At 51.1% G+C, this 18,437-nt stretch overlaps 7 protein-coding genes across 7 annotated transcripts; 3 read left to right on the top strand and 4 right to left on the bottom strand.

The window, feature by feature from the left end:
• Positions 1–209: 209 nt before the first annotated feature.
• Positions 210–4,437, bottom strand: MIND_00794200 (uncharacterized protein; the record flags this gene model as incomplete). Its single annotated transcript, XM_037364627.1, has 26 exons — positions 4,333–4,437; positions 4,201–4,287; positions 3,946–4,153; positions 3,648–3,893; positions 3,222–3,599; positions 2,900–2,962; positions 2,778–2,852; positions 2,689–2,725; positions 2,591–2,645; positions 2,496–2,544; positions 2,397–2,446; positions 2,300–2,349; positions 2,216–2,251; positions 2,067–2,170; positions 1,992–2,019; positions 1,842–1,941; positions 1,747–1,793; positions 1,605–1,693; positions 1,536–1,559; positions 1,429–1,485; positions 1,374–1,382; positions 1,245–1,324; positions 1,051–1,187; positions 956–1,004; positions 519–911; positions 210–470 (listed from the first exon to the last, which is right to left on the bottom strand). The coding sequence occupies exons 1-26, from the start codon at positions 4,408–4,410 to the stop codon at positions 210–212; spliced, it is 2,790 nt and encodes a 929-aa protein (XP_037220271.1). The 5' UTR covers positions 4,411–4,437.
• Positions 4,438–5,470: 1,033 nt separating this feature from the next.
• On the top strand, positions 5,471–7,475 carry MIND_00794300 (NACHT domain-containing protein; the record flags this gene model as incomplete). Its single annotated transcript, XM_037364628.1, has 2 exons — positions 5,471–5,475; positions 5,528–7,475. The coding sequence occupies 2 exons, from the start codon at positions 5,471–5,473 to the stop codon at positions 7,473–7,475; spliced, it is 1,953 nt and encodes a 650-aa protein (XP_037220272.1).
• Positions 7,476–10,491: 3,016 nt separating this feature from the next.
• MIND_00794500 (Purine nucleoside permease protein) lies at positions 10,492–11,824 on the bottom strand (the record flags this gene model as incomplete). The annotated part of the gene is made up of 2 exons (XM_037364629.1): positions 10,492–11,538; positions 11,591–11,824. 2 exons carry the CDS (start codon positions 11,822–11,824, stop codon positions 10,492–10,494), a joined length of 1,281 nt encoding a protein of 426 aa, XP_037220273.1.
• Positions 11,825–12,458: 634 nt separating this feature from the next.
• Positions 12,459–14,754, top strand: MIND_00794600 (uncharacterized protein; the record flags this gene model as incomplete). The annotated part of the gene is made up of 12 exons (XM_037364630.1): positions 12,459–12,581; positions 12,627–12,737; positions 12,786–12,866; positions 12,916–13,155; positions 13,205–13,308; positions 13,358–13,455; positions 13,687–13,793; positions 13,835–13,945; positions 13,996–14,076; positions 14,127–14,360; positions 14,412–14,518; positions 14,565–14,754. The coding sequence occupies 12 exons, from the start codon at positions 12,459–12,461 to the stop codon at positions 14,752–14,754; spliced, it is 1,587 nt and encodes a 528-aa protein (XP_037220274.1).
• A 72-nt stretch (positions 14,755–14,826) lies between these two features.
• Positions 14,827–16,302, bottom strand: MIND_00794700 (DNA damage-inducible v-SNARE binding protein; the record flags this gene model as incomplete). The annotated part of the gene is made up of 6 exons (XM_037364631.1): positions 14,827–15,416; positions 15,467–15,534; positions 15,580–15,833; positions 15,883–15,958; positions 16,007–16,155; positions 16,204–16,302. 6 exons carry the CDS (start codon positions 16,300–16,302, stop codon positions 14,827–14,829), a joined length of 1,236 nt encoding a protein of 411 aa, XP_037220275.1.
• Positions 16,303–16,478: 176 nt separating this feature from the next.
• On the top strand, positions 16,479–17,561 carry MIND_00794800 (GFA domain-containing protein; the record flags this gene model as incomplete). Its single annotated transcript, XM_037364632.1, has 6 exons — positions 16,479–16,598; positions 16,646–16,750; positions 16,806–16,877; positions 16,922–17,152; positions 17,201–17,301; positions 17,354–17,561. 6 exons carry the CDS (start codon positions 16,479–16,481, stop codon positions 17,559–17,561), a joined length of 837 nt encoding a protein of 278 aa, XP_037220276.1.
• A 45-nt stretch (positions 17,562–17,606) lies between these two features.
• Positions 17,607–18,038, bottom strand: MIND_00794900 (uncharacterized protein; the record flags this gene model as incomplete). The annotated part of the gene is made up of 2 exons (XM_037364633.1): positions 17,607–17,889; positions 17,935–18,038. The coding sequence occupies 2 exons, from the start codon at positions 18,036–18,038 to the stop codon at positions 17,607–17,609; spliced, it is 387 nt and encodes a 128-aa protein (XP_037220277.1).
• Between the last annotated feature and the right edge of the window lie 399 nt (positions 18,039–18,437).

Raw genomic sequence — 18,437 nt, forward strand, 5'->3', positions numbered from 1 at the left:
GGACTTGCGATGAAGATGTAGAGTGGGGTCGCACTGAAGAGGCCATTAGATGGGAACGCATGGGGTACCCGTACAGGATGTAGTCCTCAGCAGAACACATTGGCACAGATCCCGCTAGTTTGTCATCGTGACTTGTTCTCGCTCAGCTCTTCGCCCCCCACCAAATGCTATTAGTTGCTATATTATGAAATTAGATACTACAGGATAGCCTAGTTCCACACATGTTGCGCATATATCCCCAAAACCTCGTTTGAGAGCACATCTGTGTAGTCTGCAACATCCTCGACTGCGTAGATACGAGAACTTTGAACTTTATTCAGTGTTTTGAGGATCTGGTCTCTGAAGAAGTCGTCGAAGACAAGGTCGACATGCGTGTGAATTGGGTCTGGAGTTCTTGACGCAATGAAGGATGGGATTGGGTAGACAGGGAGCGGTGTGTGCTCGACATCGTCGCCAACGCCTGGGCAAGACTGAAAGTGATCAGTGTCATTATAGAACACAGGTTGCAGCGGACCCACGTCGGCCGTAACATATCCAAGTGTTAGTTCTGACAAGGTAGTCGCTTTTCGTTGATGCATGTCTTCTAACCATCCCCGATAGCTTCGCTCTACATTGCTCTCCAACTCTCTAATTCGCCGTTGTCTAAGCTCCTCAGGAGAAGACATTTTCTCGCTGTCAACCCATATCCGTTCTGGCCCATCTGCGTTCAAAGTGGGCAGCACCTTGGTCGCCGCAGCATAAGGGACATCCGGAATGTAAATGTAGCGATTCACGAAAGGCGATGCCGTGAGTTGGTCGTTCTTCGTCAGTGGTCCTTTGAAAATGTCGAAACGCTGCGATCCCGAGCTGATAATGAGAATAAAAGGGATGTTGGTGCGCGAAGTGTCTAGGGAGATGGCCAACGGAACGACCTGAGCAAGGATAAGAATGCGATGAAGCTAGAAGAAGAAATCACCTCTTCTGCGGTCAAAGACAGCAGAGAACCTTTAGATGGGTATTGGTCCCTGTTGCCCTTTTAACGTCGTTACTTTGTAGAGCAAGAAAGCTTACCGCGTCATGGTAAAGTCTCTTGGAGAAACACCATACTGGTAAGTCAAGTCGAAGCGTTTTTCGAGCTGATGTAATCCGTCCGTGATGTTTTTGCCCTGCTCGGTGAAAAATGTGTCGTCTGATTTCCCGGTGTGGTACTACAGGCAGGATCAGAATCTACAATCCTCTCCGTTGATGAATACTGAAGTACTGACCTTGTACGTTGTTGGGTTGGCATCCAGGTAACGGCGACTGAAATTCAAAGGACCAGTGCCGGCTTCGTCGAAATCGACACCTTCGGTATTGTGTCAGGTGTGCTTAGAGCAATCAGGCTGCGAACGTACTCATCCACCCTACGAAAGATCAGCAGGCGAAGACTTTGTGACACTGGATACGAACCTATCGTCTCCATATATCGTCCACTGGCCAAAGACATTGACCGCTCGTCAAACTGCACTGAGACAATTAAGCTGCTTGACGACTGGACTCTTGAAGGCAAGACGTACGGCAATCACGGATATGCAGATGACCTGGGTGCTGTTAGGTATCCGTTGGGACAGTCGCGACTGACTTACCACCAAAAATCAAAATGGGAGTAGTCGGATGTCTTTCGCGAATAGTGTCAAAAACAAGCCCCCAGCCATAGCTAGAGATTGTCATATGTCTGTAGTCTAGTCAGTACAAGTAGAGTAGATTGTAGATTGTACAGATGCCTACCCGACGAGTAGAAATACATCTGGTTCTTCCGTTATCGCGTCAAGAAACTAAAAAAAAAGCTGCAGCCCTGTTTTATGAAACACAATTGCACTTACCCACTTCTCACGTATGAGGCTCTCAACTGGCTGCACGGTGGTATTCACATCGTTTGTTGTGAAGTCGTAGAGGACACCAAACGCTGTGATGCTTTTGCCTCTGTGGCTCGAGGTTCAAGGGTTGACCCGGAAGCATGAAAGTGCACGCACTTGCGCGTCTTAAATTTGCGAAATCGTTCTAAACGGCACGTCAATGGGAAACTCGGTTTAGATTCAAGAACCTACTGCCTACAGGCAAGCTCACGGGTTTGCCGCTCTCGTCAAAAACAGTGATATTGACATTCGAGGAGAGATACCGGTCTTGGAAGTGGCGCCCAAAGTTTGTGTGCCTATGTATCATGAGCACAACACGTAATAAGGCTGTGGCATCCTACATGTCGAAGGTATTTGCGTATTTGTACAGTTCATGGCTGAGTTTCTCATGAGACATAGTCGGGAATCGACGCAAGACGGCGCACTTTCCAATAGCAAGGACATCATAAGGCATTTGCTTGAAAAATTCTCCAGACTATAATAACCATTAGTCGAACTCGAAAGGTTGCATTGAACACACACATCTTGAGCGTCTACGCCGCCAGGGGGGAATCCATCCGACAGCCCTGTCCCTGCATGTCCTCTTGAGCCTCCAAACCGTCGCGGTGTTACTGCAAGCACCATCATGCATGTCGCCCGAATCAACCAACAGCAGGTCGACGTCCATCTCCTGCGCCCGACGTAAGCATACAGCAGAGAATTGGAACGCGACATACCTCGGCTATTCGCTTCATGTGCGCTACAAACGAGGCGTAGTCTCCCCACGTCCCACTGACGAGCGTCAGTTTCCTTGAGCGAGTCGACGCGGATTAACCTGTAGTTTGGTTCTGGCGGGGACTTCTTCTGGTGTCCTAAGAGCCTGGGATGGATTGGAGGAGTTCAAGTCTGCTGATAAAGACGAACCAGCCATGGGTGTCGGTTGTTGATATGACATTGAGGTCTCCCCATTGTAGCGGACGCGAGGGCAGTGAAACGGGGCTTGAAGTAATGCTCAGAGGGGCCTGAGGCTGAGGGAAACCAGATACGATCGCGGCAGTTGAGAGAAGAGCGCCAAAAACGCTTGGAGTCATGGTGGTTGAAGAGCAAGCCTGTCAATGCTTGTGACCCCGTTTAGTTTCCTCTGGTCAACTCAACGAGGTCGAGGTTACGAGTCTAGTAAGATTCCAAGTGAAATTCATTGGTTGGATATTACAAGCAGGATGGGGAAGGAAACTCTCCACGATAAAGATGTCAACAGAAAGTACAAGCTAAAAATACAGCGCAAATAGTCAAGCTACATTAATTAGATGAGAGATACCCGTGTCCGTACCAAACCACCGCGCCAATTGCGCGACCCTGCCGACCTACTATGAGCCCATTCATTCTGCATCCTGGAAAATGCGTCTTGAATATGTTCGGGCCGCAAAGCGGTTCTGGCCTCTGGCGGGGGCAAGAAGAGGGTGTTGACCGGCAACGACGTCTCTGCATCACGGTCTGGAGAATCTTCTCGCCGTCGTTTCTCTGCCCCACCCATAACACCAAGTGCTTTCCGCTTGCCTAATAAGGGCGACGCGTATTCTTCCCGTAAGTGGGAGTCCTCTTCAAGTGACTTTTTGATGGCGAGACCAGCGAGAGTAAGCGACCGGACCATCTCGAATGCAAGGAAACCGACGATGTCAACGGTGTCATCGCCAGCCTTCAGGTCGAGGTGGGTAGGTAAGTTGAGGAATTCGCGAAATCGTTTCGCTGAAATAAAGGTCACTATAGGTTTTGTAGTCAGTAGATGCAACAAACCTTTGCGGTATGTGAATGAAGCTTGTCGACAGTCAGAATAGTGCTGATACTCTTCTCGCGTCATTTGTCGTGTTGCGTCGTCGGCTTCTTTGAGTCGCAAGACTGAGGCTTCATGCGCTTCAATGTCATCCTCGTCTTCTTCATCGTCTGACTGGTGGCCGCTTTGTTTGAGCACCTCTGAGTATATAGTCGTGATTTCCCAAGGCAACTTAATTGTGATTTTCTGTGCTTTGGCCGTGAGTTTCTCTATACGAAATTGAGTTAAGGCTGTGGCAAAAAAACAGCAAATAAGACGTACCGTCTCCTCCGTCTTCAAGCGCTTCAACCTCTACGCCTCCACCACCGTCTCCGCCTGAGTCCTTAGCATGTTTCCGAACATCTTTCCATGACAAATACGTTCGCAGTCGATTGACCTTGCCACGGTCGTGTCGAATGAGGAATATTAGGTCTTCTGCTGAAAGGTATCGCGCGCCACGACGAGTTGCAAGTCCTCTCGCTTGGACTATCTGTATTCCAATCAGCATGACTTCAGAGAAACGGGCTTTAAGCGTACCAACTCGATTATTTGACCTCTGACAATGTCTTCCACCAGGTTTACAGTCTCCATATTCGGGTCCTGCACCTCGCCGAAGACAAACATCTGGAGAATTCAGTTGTGAGTCAACCCAGGCGAAAATCACACTACCATTTGGGATATCTCCTGAGAGTACTTGTACTCGCGGGTAAGGGTTGTTATCTCGAATGTGGCCTTCTTCCCTGCCATGGCGAGCAGCGTTGAGGAGACCCTGGATGGCACAGGTAACGCTGTGACGCGTGACACAATTTTTTCTTCGAAACTACGACGACCGGCAGAGTTCTACTTGTTGCCTCGAGAGTGAGCTTCTCTCTCATTTGTCCCCTTCTTCCCGGATATGCCGATGATTGAAAAACATATACTGATTTAATGAGTCGGAGTCGCCGCTTGCGGTGCGCTAGACGACACTTTATTCCGATGAGCCTCATCTTTCTCCTCTTCCCGATGCTCTCCACGTTTGCTGACTCTTTTTTTATCTCTCCAGACCTCCCCCTAACTACATCTACATTTACCATTCATGTCTTCGATAGCTCACCCAACGATGTCGTTTCCCTGATCATGACTTGTCACTTCTTCTGCTCCTGGATATCCGTCTCGAATCACTTCTCCTTGATACCACAACTTGCAATGACAATAATGAGATTTCTCGCTGCTGGGAACGAAGGAGCTGACATTCTACCCTTTGTCTACTTGCCGTTAGTTCGGTGCTTGATAGCCAGAGGAAGGCTCCGTGAACCTCGGTGTCCTTGAGCATCATCTGCACTCTCCGCTTGCTCTCCGCCGTTCTCATTTCCGCCATTATTGTCGAGCAGTATACCGTTGGGACTTTTCTTGGAACTAATTCCAACAGTATTGGCATTACCGCCCGAACGCGTGCGGTTTTGCACATAGGTTGAATAGGTAACGCCTCGGATCCGTTGGAAGGTCGTACGAACTAATCGTCTTTCATGGCGACTTAATAGCTAGAGACTCAGAGAGTGGACGATTGTGGAAGATCGGACCGTTTTAGCAGATAAGGAGCCCCTGTTAGTCGGGATAACCGGCTGTTGTGTGACCGTGTCGTCACCGCTCTTGTTTTTGTTTTTGCATGACTCTAGTTCTAATTTTGGCATCCCGAAGGTGCTAATAGCCCTCATCCTGGCGCGATTGGTGTCTCCCTCCATCGTTACCTCAGCTCTACCACCTGTTCTTCTTTCAAGAAAGTTGAACAAGGCACGCTAGCGCCTGCTAGCACTGTCGGCTGGACACAATGTCGTGCGTCCTTATACCCTTCATACCCGTTTGGTTTCACTTAGATGCCGAGTAGCTGGTTTGGGAAAACTTTCGACTCGACATTTTCGCGGTCTGAAGTTGAGGCCGCGTTGTCTTTCGCGGTCAAAGATGTACTCCAAGACCTCGGGCCCTTCGTCAATTACACCGAAGCTTTGACGATTAGTGATGCTCCCCGTCTTGAGCAGGCGGAGCGGCTCTTCGACTATCTCAACAGAAATTCACTCAACGGCCCACTAATCCACGCCTTCCAAATTGCCGTTGTCCGAAGGGCGAGTATCGAATACATGCTTTGCCAAGATCTCAAGCAACACCATGGCGTGGACCCGGGCCCGCATGATGTCCACAGCCCCTCAGTCGACCCAGCCTCCCTTTTAACAAAGGCAGCAACGTCTGGAGACCGTACTGTCCCCATTCCGGCGGATTTTCAGCGAGAGACATGTCATCCTAGAACGCGCAACAATATCCTTAATGATTTGCTCGCTTGGGCCACCACTCACTCTGACCAATCGGCGCTTTGTTTGCTCTATGGCCCTCCTCGCACCGGAAAATCGACAGTCATGCAAACACTTGCATTCCGGTTGCGCAACGTGGACCACTTAGCTGGCGCATTCTTCTTCGACCGTGACGACCCAGACTGGCGCAATCCCAATGGCCTCTTTGTTGCTTTGGCATTCCAGCTTGCCCATGCAGATGCCGAATGTCGGAGGCTAATTTTCCGAGCGCTCCGGAAAGAGCCGGCTCTCGTTGATTCCACTACATCATGGAGCGAGCAGTTGCGAAAGCTTATTGTCGAGCCTTGTCTAGAGCGCAACAGTCGCGCCCCATTAGCTTTTCTCATCGATGGGTTGAACGAATGTGAAGACCCAGAAGATCAAGAACTTATTGTGTCGCTGCTGAAGGATGCGGTGGAAGAGATTGGCGGACCGGCTCCATTTAGGTTTCTTGTGTCGAGCCGTCCGACCCTTCATGTGGAACAATTGAAGGATGATGGCAAGCTTTTCTCCGCCTCCATGCAACACTCCTCTGACGACATTCACGGATACCTATCACATGAAATATCTCGTGTGTTTCAGGCGCACCCAAGCATGGCTACCAACCGTTATTATACCTGGCCGCAACCTCTACCAGTAGTACCCAGCACGCATCTAGACTTCTTCGTCTCCACCTCATCAGGAATTTTCGAGCATGCTGAACGGATTATCGAGTTCATCGGCAACTCTGACGAGAATCCTATCGAACGACTAAATCTCATCCAACGTCTGTCAACAACAGCCCCCCGCGACCCGCGCCATACTGCACTACAGGCACTGGACCAGCTGTTTCGCCATATATTTGATGATGTGTCCTCCGATGAGCGCGGAATAATGCTGGAAATACTCTGCGTCATTCTGAATATGGTCCCACTTTCAGAGCTGTGTCGAAAAGCACCCCATATCTCGCTTGACCAAGTTCTCAGCAGACGCGACGGTATACAGAGCTTGGGTCTTCAGCTTTCCGCGCTGGATGGACCGGAGTCTGATGATCGCTGGGAAACGCTGTCGAGCGACGAGGAGGAAGCTGATGGTGGCGGCGACATCCGTTTCCCTGAAGCGAATATCGACGGTATGGATCGCCCGACGCGTCTCATTCCCACCGCGATGGGAGGCGAACTTTACTCGGATCGGTCACCCTTTTACGACGAGCCAGCAGCTCTGTCTGCATCGCCCACGTCCTACAATACGACCACTTCTCCGCCGCCCACTGGCAGAACTCCCGCTGGTTATCGCAGACGACAGGGCTTCTCGGAGGACAGCCCATTCGCAAATCTCTTCCCGGTTGCAGAGCATGAGAGCAACTATACGTTGGAAAGCTCTGGTTCTATGTCAGCAGAACGAAACCGCTCCTCGACCGCTGGTCCATCCTTTCCGCAACCCGACTATGGTGCCCCTTCATTCCCCGAGCCCGTTCCCTATATGCCCCAAGGATACTTTGAAACCTGGTGATGACTGTCGTCTTTACGAGGACCATCAGTGCTAAGGCTGTAATTTTCCTTGGGTTTTGGGGGTCATCTCGCTATTACTCGAATGGTCTAATATGTTATGGTGGTTAGTCGCCACTCCACTATCGCTTTTATGAGGTATTTAGATCTACATATCAGCACCGTTTTCTATTCCTACACATATTGTATTGGAGAAGCTGTATCTTTTCCACTTTTCGAGTCAAGGGTATGATCACAATCATTGACACGTGACTGGTGACTCGTTGGTTCGACGACCCAGGTTTCGACCAGAACGATGGGTTTGCACACAAGTCTGGTTCGGTTGACTCGTATCTCACTCGGATTAAGCTCAACCGTGGAAGAGTGCGCACTGACCCATCCACAATCCTATAAACACCGACGTCCCTCCAGTCAACTTTCAAGTTGCCTGCAGTTTTCCGCGAGGCTTTCATATCGCTCGGTATTGATGGGTTGGACGTATCTCCCAGAAACGCCGAAATGAAATACGAGATCCCCGCCACTGTTGATCAATCGGCCACCCTTCTTTGCTATTCAAGTTGGACTAGCCAACATTTCAAAGCAGTATGTCTTTCCCAGGAAGCCGCACTTGATCCATTTCCCAGACCATCTATAGGAAGATTCTGGAAGAAGCACAGTTGGTTCCTTGAGGCATACATTTCGTCGTTACGCTGCTCGTATGGTCTACTAGAAGTTGGCTATCCGATTGTGCTCCCAGTTGGTACCTGACAAGATGGCAAGTACAGTTTGCAAATTTTTCGGAGGGTAAATTGGCTGAATTCAACTCAAAGGCGGTCGAAATCGCGGGGGGAGCTTTTTGCCCGGTGTTCTCACCACCTATGCTCGACACGGGTCTGCTCTGTGAGAAAGTTCCAGGCAAACTTGAAGCCGCGGCTATTCTGGTCAAGTACGGACCACACCTTTCGTCCACAATGATCTGTGGTTTCGCAGATTGCCACTAGCTACTCATAAGCAACATTGACCGTGAAGACCTGTTGCGTGGGTTTGTCTGACCCGGCATCCTCCCTCAGTGCTAAGTGCACATTGTTTCCCAGCTGTTCCACTGTGACGAGCTTGTATTAGTCGAGCTCCCTCGGACCAGTCTTCATTTTGCGCCCCTGTCATATGCGGCATGTCGTGCGTTTTAGAACCTCGTATCTCATTTTTGCCCTGACGCTCGTCCAGCTGGTTCAATAAAACCTTCCAAGCGGCCTATGCCCGCTCTCAAGTGGAAGCAGCACTAGTATATCCAATCAAGGACATCCTCCAGGACATTGACAAACACATTCATACCGCTGCTTCGTTCTCCATCAAAAACTCTCCTCTCCATGCCCAGCCAGAAGGCCTCTTCAACTATCTTGATGCAAACCATCTCAACTCCAAGCTCGTTGAAGGCTTCCAGCTGTCCGTCATAAACCGAGCACCGACGATGCACTATATGCTTCTGGGTAGTCTGAAGCGGATGCTAATGCGCAAGCGACAACCTCTCCTCGAAGATGGGGACGACTGTTCCCTCAATGAATCTGCTTCCGTCCTACTTCGAGCAGCTTTCGCATACCATCATCCCTTCGAGACCGACTTCGCTCGTGTTGCTTGTCATCCAAAAACCTGCGAGGCCATCATTGAAAGTGCTCTCAATTGGACGGACGGGGATTCGAACCAGCCTGCCTTTGGCTTACTCCACGGTCCCGCCCGTTCCGGCAAGTCCACGATTATGCAAACGGTTGCATTCCATCTGCGAGCTTCGCTGCGGCTCGCGGGTTCCTTCGTTTTCAAACGGGGCGACTTTGGCGGTGGGCGAAACATATTTATCGTGTTGGCCTATTACCTCGCCCACACCGACCGCGAGTGCAGGCATGTGATTTTCCGCGCGTTGAAAGAGCAGCCAAGTCTTCTCAATGGACCATGGATCGAGCAACTGCAGCAGCTCATCGTCGGGCCATGTTCAGCTCGCAGCAGTACGGAGCCTTTGGTTTTTCTTATTGACGAATTGGACGAATGCGAGAATCAGGATACGCAAGCAGAGCTTCTAATCTTGCTTCGCAGGATCTCAGAGTTGATGACCAGTCCTCCGCCTGTTCGCTTTCTTGTTTCCAGCCGATGGACAGTACACGTTGACTACTTCCTAGCCCAGGCAGCGCAGCATCACTTGCCCCAGAGCCTCGCAATCAGCCACTCATCAGAGGATGTCGTCCACTACTTGGTCGAAACATTGAAGAAACTTCATGGCGTCGCGAATTGTCCTGGCTGGCCGCCAATACCGCAGGCTCGGTTTCTAGTGTCCAGCGGCAACTTCGAGCATGCTGCTCGAATTGTTGCATTCGTTGATTCTGCACCATCGAATCCCATTCAACAATTTGAGCTTCTCTACCAGCTTGCCAACACAGCCGCTCAGGCGCGCATTCCAGGAATGCCAGATGTGATTCATCGCCATGTAGCGCATCACGTGGCAGAGAATGGGCGAAAACTCGTGGTGGATATCTTGACCGAGAGTCTCAAGTCGGATGAGTATCATGATGTGTTAGCGACAGATCAGCGCCACCATAGTCGTAGGCACAACAGACATTCGCAGGACTTGGGGCCACTCACTAGCACCAAAGGCGGCCATCGTGACGAGTTTCAAGATTGGCCTTCCGAGAGTCCAGGCCCCCCCTCTGGGGTTATCGGGAAATGGACGACCAACATCCACAGCAATTCATGCAAACGCTCGAAACTCGAGCGCCTGGGGAAGGATTACAGCTGCCCATCCATCTCAGTCGCGTCGTGGCGACGGATTCAGAAGAATATGACAATACCAAGTGCCATCCCGGGGCCCGTCATTATACCCAATTCTTTGATGGCTGGTAGCCTTTCACTCATGAACAGAACTGAGATTTTATGATCCGAGTCGTCTACCGTGCTTCCTGCTTGCAGGCTGTTTAGCTAAGTAAGTATGTCTACAGTACAGTCAGTACTGGACATGAAAATAAAAATGAATTTGTCAGTTGTGTCAACCATTTATATCATACATTTCTGCGCAGCTGGCGACGTAGCTTTTTCGACGACGGTTTCGGTATAAAATCAGGCTTCAACTTTCCCCCGAGCGAATCAAATACATCGCCAACGTAGTTCTTCGCCGTTATCCCGCATTCGAACTCATCCTTCCAGCCGTTCAAGATCATGTCGACAACCTTGATGCCGGCGATCTTGATGTTGAGGATGGATGGCTCGTAGCCGGGCTCGGGCCCGAGCAGACTGTCGACGGCCGTCTGGTTCGGCCCTTGCCGGTCGAAGTCGGAGGCGGTGCGCATAATAATGATGCGGGAGAAATCGACGCGCTTGGTGAGTGCGCCGCGAAGGAGGGCCTGGAGGGTCGCGTTGTCCTCTTGCTGTGTGCTGCAGTAGAGGCCGGAGCCATTGGTGAAGACCTTGACCGTGTTCTCAAAGGCCTCTGCTAACAAAGTGCCGTCCCAGTAGGTGTCGCTTGTGGCGGTGTCGCAGAGCGCCACTTTGGGGGGACTTCCGCCACCAGAAACAAAATCAGGATTTTGTGCATATTGTTGTCGCAAAGGTAATGCGTCCATGGAGTCGTTGAGCTTGGCTGTTTTGGCCACGTTGAAGGCGCGCTGCCGCAACGCGTCATTGAGCTCGTATATTTCCGTGCCATAAAAGACGCCAGGAAACTGGCCGGGCGCGGTCGAATCCTGGGGAAAGTAGCCCGTTGACCATCCTGGAGGTACTTCTCTGGGGTCAATTTCGTATTGCAACCCGACCTGGACGGCATAGCGCGCAAAAGTCACCGAGCCAACGGTGGCGATCTTGGGATTGATTCCTGCAATGCCAGCAATCAGGATATATGTGGTTGTAAGATTGACCAGGGGCGAGTAGGTGAGGGCGGTCAGCGAGACTGCAGCGTTGCTTTCGCCCTCGCCAGTGGTCAACTGGCAAATGTCATGGTTGGTGGTACAATGAAGTTGGGGAAACAGGGGCGAAAGCCCTGGGATGGTGATGTTCTTTGCGAGCACATTGAACTCAGGTATGTCGTACCACGCTCCACCCTCGTCATCGAACTGTATTACGATGAGCTTTCATACGTCAACGTTTTAAGTTTTGACCACTAACCATGCTCAGGATCAATACGCGAGGCGCAATGGCAGTCGATGCCCGGCTTGACACATGCTGGCCATGTGTGGCAAGGAGCGAACTGAGGAGCACACTCGCTCCCGATAGCCACCGCAAGAACGACATGGAGGAGCGGGAGCATCTTGCTGACGACAGAGGTTTACTTTTATACGTGCGGTTGCTGACATGATTCCAGGGCCACAATGATCCCGGCAACGACCTTCGAAATGTCATGCGACGGGCTTTCGTTACTGGCTATGGAAGGCAGCCGCCGAGACCTCCGAGAATCATGAATCTGCCACAGACGCCACGCGTAGATAGTGCGTTAGCTTCAGGGTTGGAGTTGTAGCTATATATGCAGGTCAATCTCTGGAAATCAGCGCGGTACATAGAGTAGATTCTTGCATCAAGTTGAAAGGTTCAGTTGCACGGCGGAGGCTGAGCACAATGCTGCACATTGTCAACTTTCAAGAAACACTCCAAACGAGATCAGACCGTTAATCCATCTACTGGCAGCAATCAACCGCGACGTCGGTCTCAATGAGCCGTATATAACTTACTTTGTTCACCGCGGAATGCAATGTTGCAACGGTTCGGGCGCCAAAAACGGTTGTCACTGTGACAGCCAACATTGACAAGCATCTTCATGTTTCTCATACAAACCACACGTTCTGTGGGCCGCTCGAGGGTCCCGACGGTTCTCAAATACTCAAGCACATCTCAGACAGCCAGTTTATCCCAAGCAACACTTACCAAAGCTCAACGTGTTTTGTTTTTTTCAAGGTTGAGAGCTTCTCAAAATCGATCATGCGCCTCGCATGCTACCAATCGTCTCGATATAGATCTCAAGGGCTTGCCCTCTTCTCCCATGACGGACGCGCCTGAACTCGTGCAATACACAGGCAACTGCCACTGCGGGTCGTTCATCTTCCGCTTCCGGACACCACAAATCAAGGAGGCTAACACATGCGACTGCAGTATCTGCTCTAAAGTAAGACTGAAGTCTTGACCGCCTCCCATCCTGACATTAGCCCAGAATGGATATATCTGGGTGCCTCTGACAGAAGACCGCTTCGAAGTTGTTCATGGCAGCGAGGAGACCAGTTTGTCGAGCTATGAGTTCGCAAAGAAGGCGATCACGCACAAGGTATGTCTGCCCTCTCTCAGGCTACCCATCCTGAAGCTTGATGATTAGTTCTGTAAAACCTGCGGAACCTCTGTAATGGCTCGCACCAAGGACCCCAAAGTCGCTCAGACTGTCAGTGTCTTGGTGAACGTGCGTATAAATATCTGACATCGATGTAACCCGCTAATCTTCGCTCTAGATACGTGCTGTCCAGCGTGGAATCAACTTCGATGCCCTCAAACCAGGCAAAGTGTTCAAGGGATCGGAGCTGGGCGAGCCATATAAAGTGCCAGAGTTGGTGAAACCGGACTTCGACCCCATTCCTGCCGGTATCAAAGTGTACCACGGCAACTGTCACTGCGGAGCGGCCGCCTTTGCGCTCTTGAGCGTTCGCGACCTGAATCAGGCGACCGAATGCGATTGTAGCATTTGCTGGCGGGTGTGTGTCGATTTAGATCCCTCTACAATTCCGGCTCAGTGAACTACAGGATGGTGCATTGTGGACCTACCCAGAGCGAGAGGCCCTGACCTTCCGTGGGCTATCAGACGCGATTACCGAATACGGCTTCTCGTCCAAGGCGGTCATGCATGGGTCCGTCTGTATTGTCTCTGATTCACAAATCAACTCATTTGCTCATTAGCTTTTGCAAAACCTGTGGGGTATCCATGTACGAACGGTTCGTTGGGAGCGATACCATTGCGCCGAACGTGAGGACGATGGGTGCCGATATCGACCTGAGTAAGTTGCGGATTGGAAGGGTCAACGGTAAATACTTGCCGACGAGTTACAAACCGCCTGTGTAGTTGAAGTTGGAATTCAACGATGCAAGGGTTCTTTACCAGATTGCTCTATGTAGGATCCAGGTCAACGTTGGATACTTGGCGCCGCATGCAGAGAAATCAGCGCGATCACGCATAATTTGTCAGCGCCGACTGTCTTCTCTCCACACACCCATGTCTGCACACCCAGATCTGGTTGAATACAAGGCCAACTGCCACTGCGGTGCCTTTAAGTTCTCCTTCAGGGCTCCCAAAATCACCAAAGGCTCGGAATGTGACTGCAGCATCTGTTCCAAGGTATAGTATCTTCTGTGAAGTCTACCTTATTCACATGGTAGAACGGCTATATTTGGCTTCGCCCTAGCGAAGGGACTTTCAACGTCGACAAGGGCGACGAGAACACAACACTTACGAGCTATGTGTTCGGCACCAAGAAGCTTGTGCATAAGGTACGGTTTCTTATTGAGCATCCAAGATAGCACTAAGCTGTCTCCTATAGTTCTGCCCCACGTGCGGCACTTCCGTGTTTGCTAGATTCTCCTCCGAAGCCGACAACGGGCCCGGGGCTATGATGATCAATGTGCTTGCGGCCGCTTCTTCTTTCACGGCACGATTTTGACGCGGTTTAAGCTACGCGCGGTCCAGGATCTCGATATATGGTCGCTCCAAACGAGTGACTCTTTCAAAGGCTCCGAACTGGGCGACGCATACCAGCCACCATCGCATGTCGCACCGATTGGCCTCCCGACCGAAGACAGAACACTCTACCATGGGAACTGCCATTGCGGGTCCGTGGCGTTCGTCCTTGCCAACCCGGCTAAGGTCACAACAGCCCTCAAATGCAACTGCAGCATCTGCGGGCGGGTGAGTCCAAACTTGTTGTCACTTCAAGTTTATCTGATGTCTAGGATGCAGGATGGAGTGCTCTGGATTTACCCCCAGACGAGCGACATCGCTTTCCGTGGAGTACCCGAGTTCATGTCTGAGTACAGCTTTGGGCCTCGCAATGATGTCTACCATGGGTTAGTGGTCTTCGTCAGTGAATGAAGATAATTTCGACTTGAATAGGTTCTGCAAAGTCTGTGGTGTGGCCATTTATGAGCGCTTTGTCGGAATCAGGGATGATGGCAAAGACAAGGCACTCACTCGCGCCCTCAACATCCGCACCTTCGCCAGCGGAGAACTCGACTGGGACAAGTTGGAGTTTGAATTATTTGATGGGCGGGCATTTCCACCCTTGTATGAAGTGCCTGCATAATACATCGCTTTCCTCAAGCACGAAGTCTGCTAGTTTACAGTTCGGATTTTTTTGTCCATCGACACAAATAGTCTAGAAGAGTAAAGACGCAGCCACGTCAATGTTACCACCTGCAGCATCCAGACTACTGATCGCAACCTCTCGGGTTGCCCCCAGGTCCATCAATGTGCGAATACTCGATTCAGGATGTCGGGAGGCAGCGGGGGCCGGCGGTCGACTAGGTTGGCTCGCGCGTGGAGCCGAACCAATTGTGTTACCACCGCCGGGGAATGAGGCTGGGGCGGAAGGGGCGCGGCCAGGTACACTCCCTGTTGACGGACCCGAAGAAGATTGGGCTTCGTCTGGTGAGAAAAGCTCCTTCGCCTTCTCTGGCAGCTCGTGTTCTGACAAAAAGCGGACCTCGCGACCGCGCACACGCAGTACATTCTTTTCCAGGTCGATGCAAGCCTGATGGGCCTTAAGCATGTCCAGGCCAAGCAACAAGTCGACATCCCGGCCTTCCATGATGGTTATGGAACATGGAAGATGCAGGTCGGCGAGTTTGAATTGGGCGGAATGAACCCGACCAAGGATTTTGGCGGTTCCAACACCACGAGCAATGCCAGAGAAACGAGTGTCGAGAAGTCGCATGATGTTACATGACTCGGCACATTCGGGAGACACTATGAGGAAGCATTGGTCAATGTGAAGCGATGAGGAGAAAATAACACACTGATGGTTTGTTGGGCTCCACTGTCGACGAACGCTTTCACAGGTTTCCCGTTGACTTCGACATTGACACTGAGGATTGATTAGTGTGGAAACAAGCAGCTTCATGGCACGCACTAAAGCATGGTAACTCGTCCAAAACTCTCTGGGGAGTACTCGAGTGCATGCTCCATGTTCTCCATCACCGCTTGCTGGCGGATTGCTTCCTCTATCCGGCGTTGTGCCTCAACATCAAAGGGATCAGCGTTAAGTCGTTGGATCTCGCGTTGGCGCTGGAGTTCTGCCTCAGATTGACGTTCCCGTGTTTGGCGCAGAAGCTCAGCGAATCGAGCGGGGTTAGATTGTACAGCGGCCGCGAGCTCGGGTTGCGTCTATTTGCTTGATGTTAGATCTAGGGCATCTGGTCAAGTAACTACGCACTTCACGGAGTTGGCGCATGAGGTCGGGGTCTCCTAATAGTTGGAGACGCATCATTTCAGAGTCCTGCTCGACTGGTCTGAACAGGACTGAGATGTATCATAGATAAACGGGAGAGCGTAGCTACCTCCCGGTCCCAGCCATATTCGGAATTTTGCGTCTCAGAAGAAGCATCGCGTTGTTTTCAGTGACCCCGAGTTCACGGAGCGTCGATTTGGGTGCAGAAAGATCCTTCCCATTGTAAGAAATGCTTTGTTCTGCCACCGGTATTCCCGACTATGGGCAGAGTCATCAAGATGCTGTTTAGTGAGAATTACTACTCACCTCTGCCTCTAACAGCGCCATAACGTTCTCGAGCTCCATCCCTGGGTCGATTTCAATGACGAATGACTGCCCGAGGTCAGTCACAAAGGTGAGTTCCATGGTAGTCGTTGAAAGAGAGGATTTGTTATGGGGGGAATAGTCATATAGCCGCGAGCACGACCGAAGGTGCTAGAACGATGGGTAATCGACCCCGACGCGCGTCCAAAGTGCTTGTCGGAGTCAAAAGATGTGACACTCCCGTGACAACACGTGAATGCTGATCTTGAGACGCTACTATGGCAGACTCGAAACTCTTGGAGTATAGTGGCAACTGCCACTGCGGCGCGTTCAAGTTCTCTTTCAAGTCCCCCGAAATCAAGCAGGCATCTGTCTGTGATTGCAGCATTTGTTCCAAGGTAAGAACCCTTGCTTGAACCGGATGCTTGGGAATCAATTCGGACAGAATGGCTACCTGTGGGCTAAATCGCAAGACTTCAAAGTGCTCAAAGGAGACTTTGACACCACTTTAACGGGGTACGAATTTGGACCAAAAAGTCTCTCACACAAGGTAGGTCTTACAAGGTGCTCCGATTCTCGAAGCGACGATAACGAGCATTGTTCAGTTCTGTCCCAACTGCGGTACTTCTGTTCTCGCAAGGCTTAATCCTGAAAAGGGCGATGTCGTCCTGGTCAACGTGAGCTGCCATTTCCCCCATCTCCACTCTCAAAATGCTTGTAGATCAGGTCGGTGCAAGGCATCGACTTTCCTTCACTCACCATCGGTGAACCGCGTCATGGATCAGCAGCTGGAGAGCCGTATAAGCCCCCAACTCCCGTCGCCGCTGAAGTAGTCCCTGCGGGGTCGTCTGTTTACCACGGAAACTGCCGTTGTGGAGCTGTCGCCTTCGCCCTCGTCTCGCCAGACAAGATAAGCGAGGCAAGCGAGTGCAATTGCAGCATCTGTTGGAGGGTATGTTTCCTCTTCACTCTCAATTCCCCCCCGCTTATGCTCTAACAGGATGCCGGCCTCTGGATCTACCCTCCCACGAAGAACATCACTTTCCGCGGTTTAGACTCAGCCAGCGAATATACATTCGCCGCCAAGCTTACATATCACGGGTAAACGACTCTTTCATACCGTCTCGTACCCTGCTGACTATTCTGCTCGTAGGTTCTGCAAAGTTTGTGGTGTCTCCTTATTCGAACGCTTTGTCGGAAACGACCCGCCGTTGCACGATAAGCCAGAATACTACGGCAAAGACCGCAATCTTTGGACGGCCCTCAATGTTCGGACCATCAATGACCTTGATGTCAGCACCTTGCAGATCGAGAAGGTGGACAGGTCGGGCCAGCTGCCATTGTATGTGGTTCCAGAGTAAGGTTACTTCGAACAAGCGGAAAACTTGTACTACATGTATCTCTTCTCAGCGAGCCAAATCTCCGTTAAGCAGATATTCGATGCCTGCGCGGTTCACAACCGCTTTCTGGAATGCATCAATGAGTTTTCGATTGGTCGAATGTGCGTCCAAATAGCGGAATAATATCTTGACTTTTTGAAGTCGACTGGACTCGTCCACAAGCTCGGCAAAGATGTCCCCGGAGGCTAAATACGGCACAAGCTCCTGCACAAGGTCACCGATCGACCCCGCCAGCGCCAGTTCGACAGTGGACCGCGGCTGGCCACTGACGAATGTTTCTGAAAACCATCTGTCCACCGTCAGTACCCACGGACACAAACAGGGGAGCACCCACTTGATTGGTGGTTGTGGATTCTGTGCCATTTCTGAATCTACGTGCGAGGGTTTTACGCCCTGAGAGGGGGAGTACGCAGGGGGGTCATAGTAAGCTGCAGCCATGGGAGGAAGCGGTCAATGATGGAGCCTGTGTGGCAACCTTCTGAATCCGCGAGGACCGATGATAGATTGTGCATATAAATAGCGTTAGTTGATGGATTTGGAAGAGGCTAGAATGATATGTGGCAGCCTGCCAGTGAGGGGGCACCGCCGGCGAACCAATGGTCTTAAAGCCATTGACATTCTTGGATCATCTACTCTCGTGAGGAGAGAAAGAGCTACTGTAGAACCAGTGTAGGTGCCATAGGGCGAACATAGCGCTGATTTTAATCTCCTATATACACTCGAGCAGCAACGAGCGGGAGATAAGTACTTAATGCAGAAATTCCAGAATGTGACGTCATACTCACGTGCATCACACTCACGTGGATCAGGCTCTTTCGCGGATTACAGTGTCAAATT

Source organism: Mycena indigotica (assembly GCF_014461135.1).
Source record: "Mycena indigotica strain 171206Taipei chromosome Unknown Mind.scaff0006, whole genome shotgun sequence".
Taxonomy (NCBI): domain Eukaryota; kingdom Fungi; phylum Basidiomycota; class Agaricomycetes; order Agaricales; family Mycenaceae; genus Mycena; species Mycena indigotica.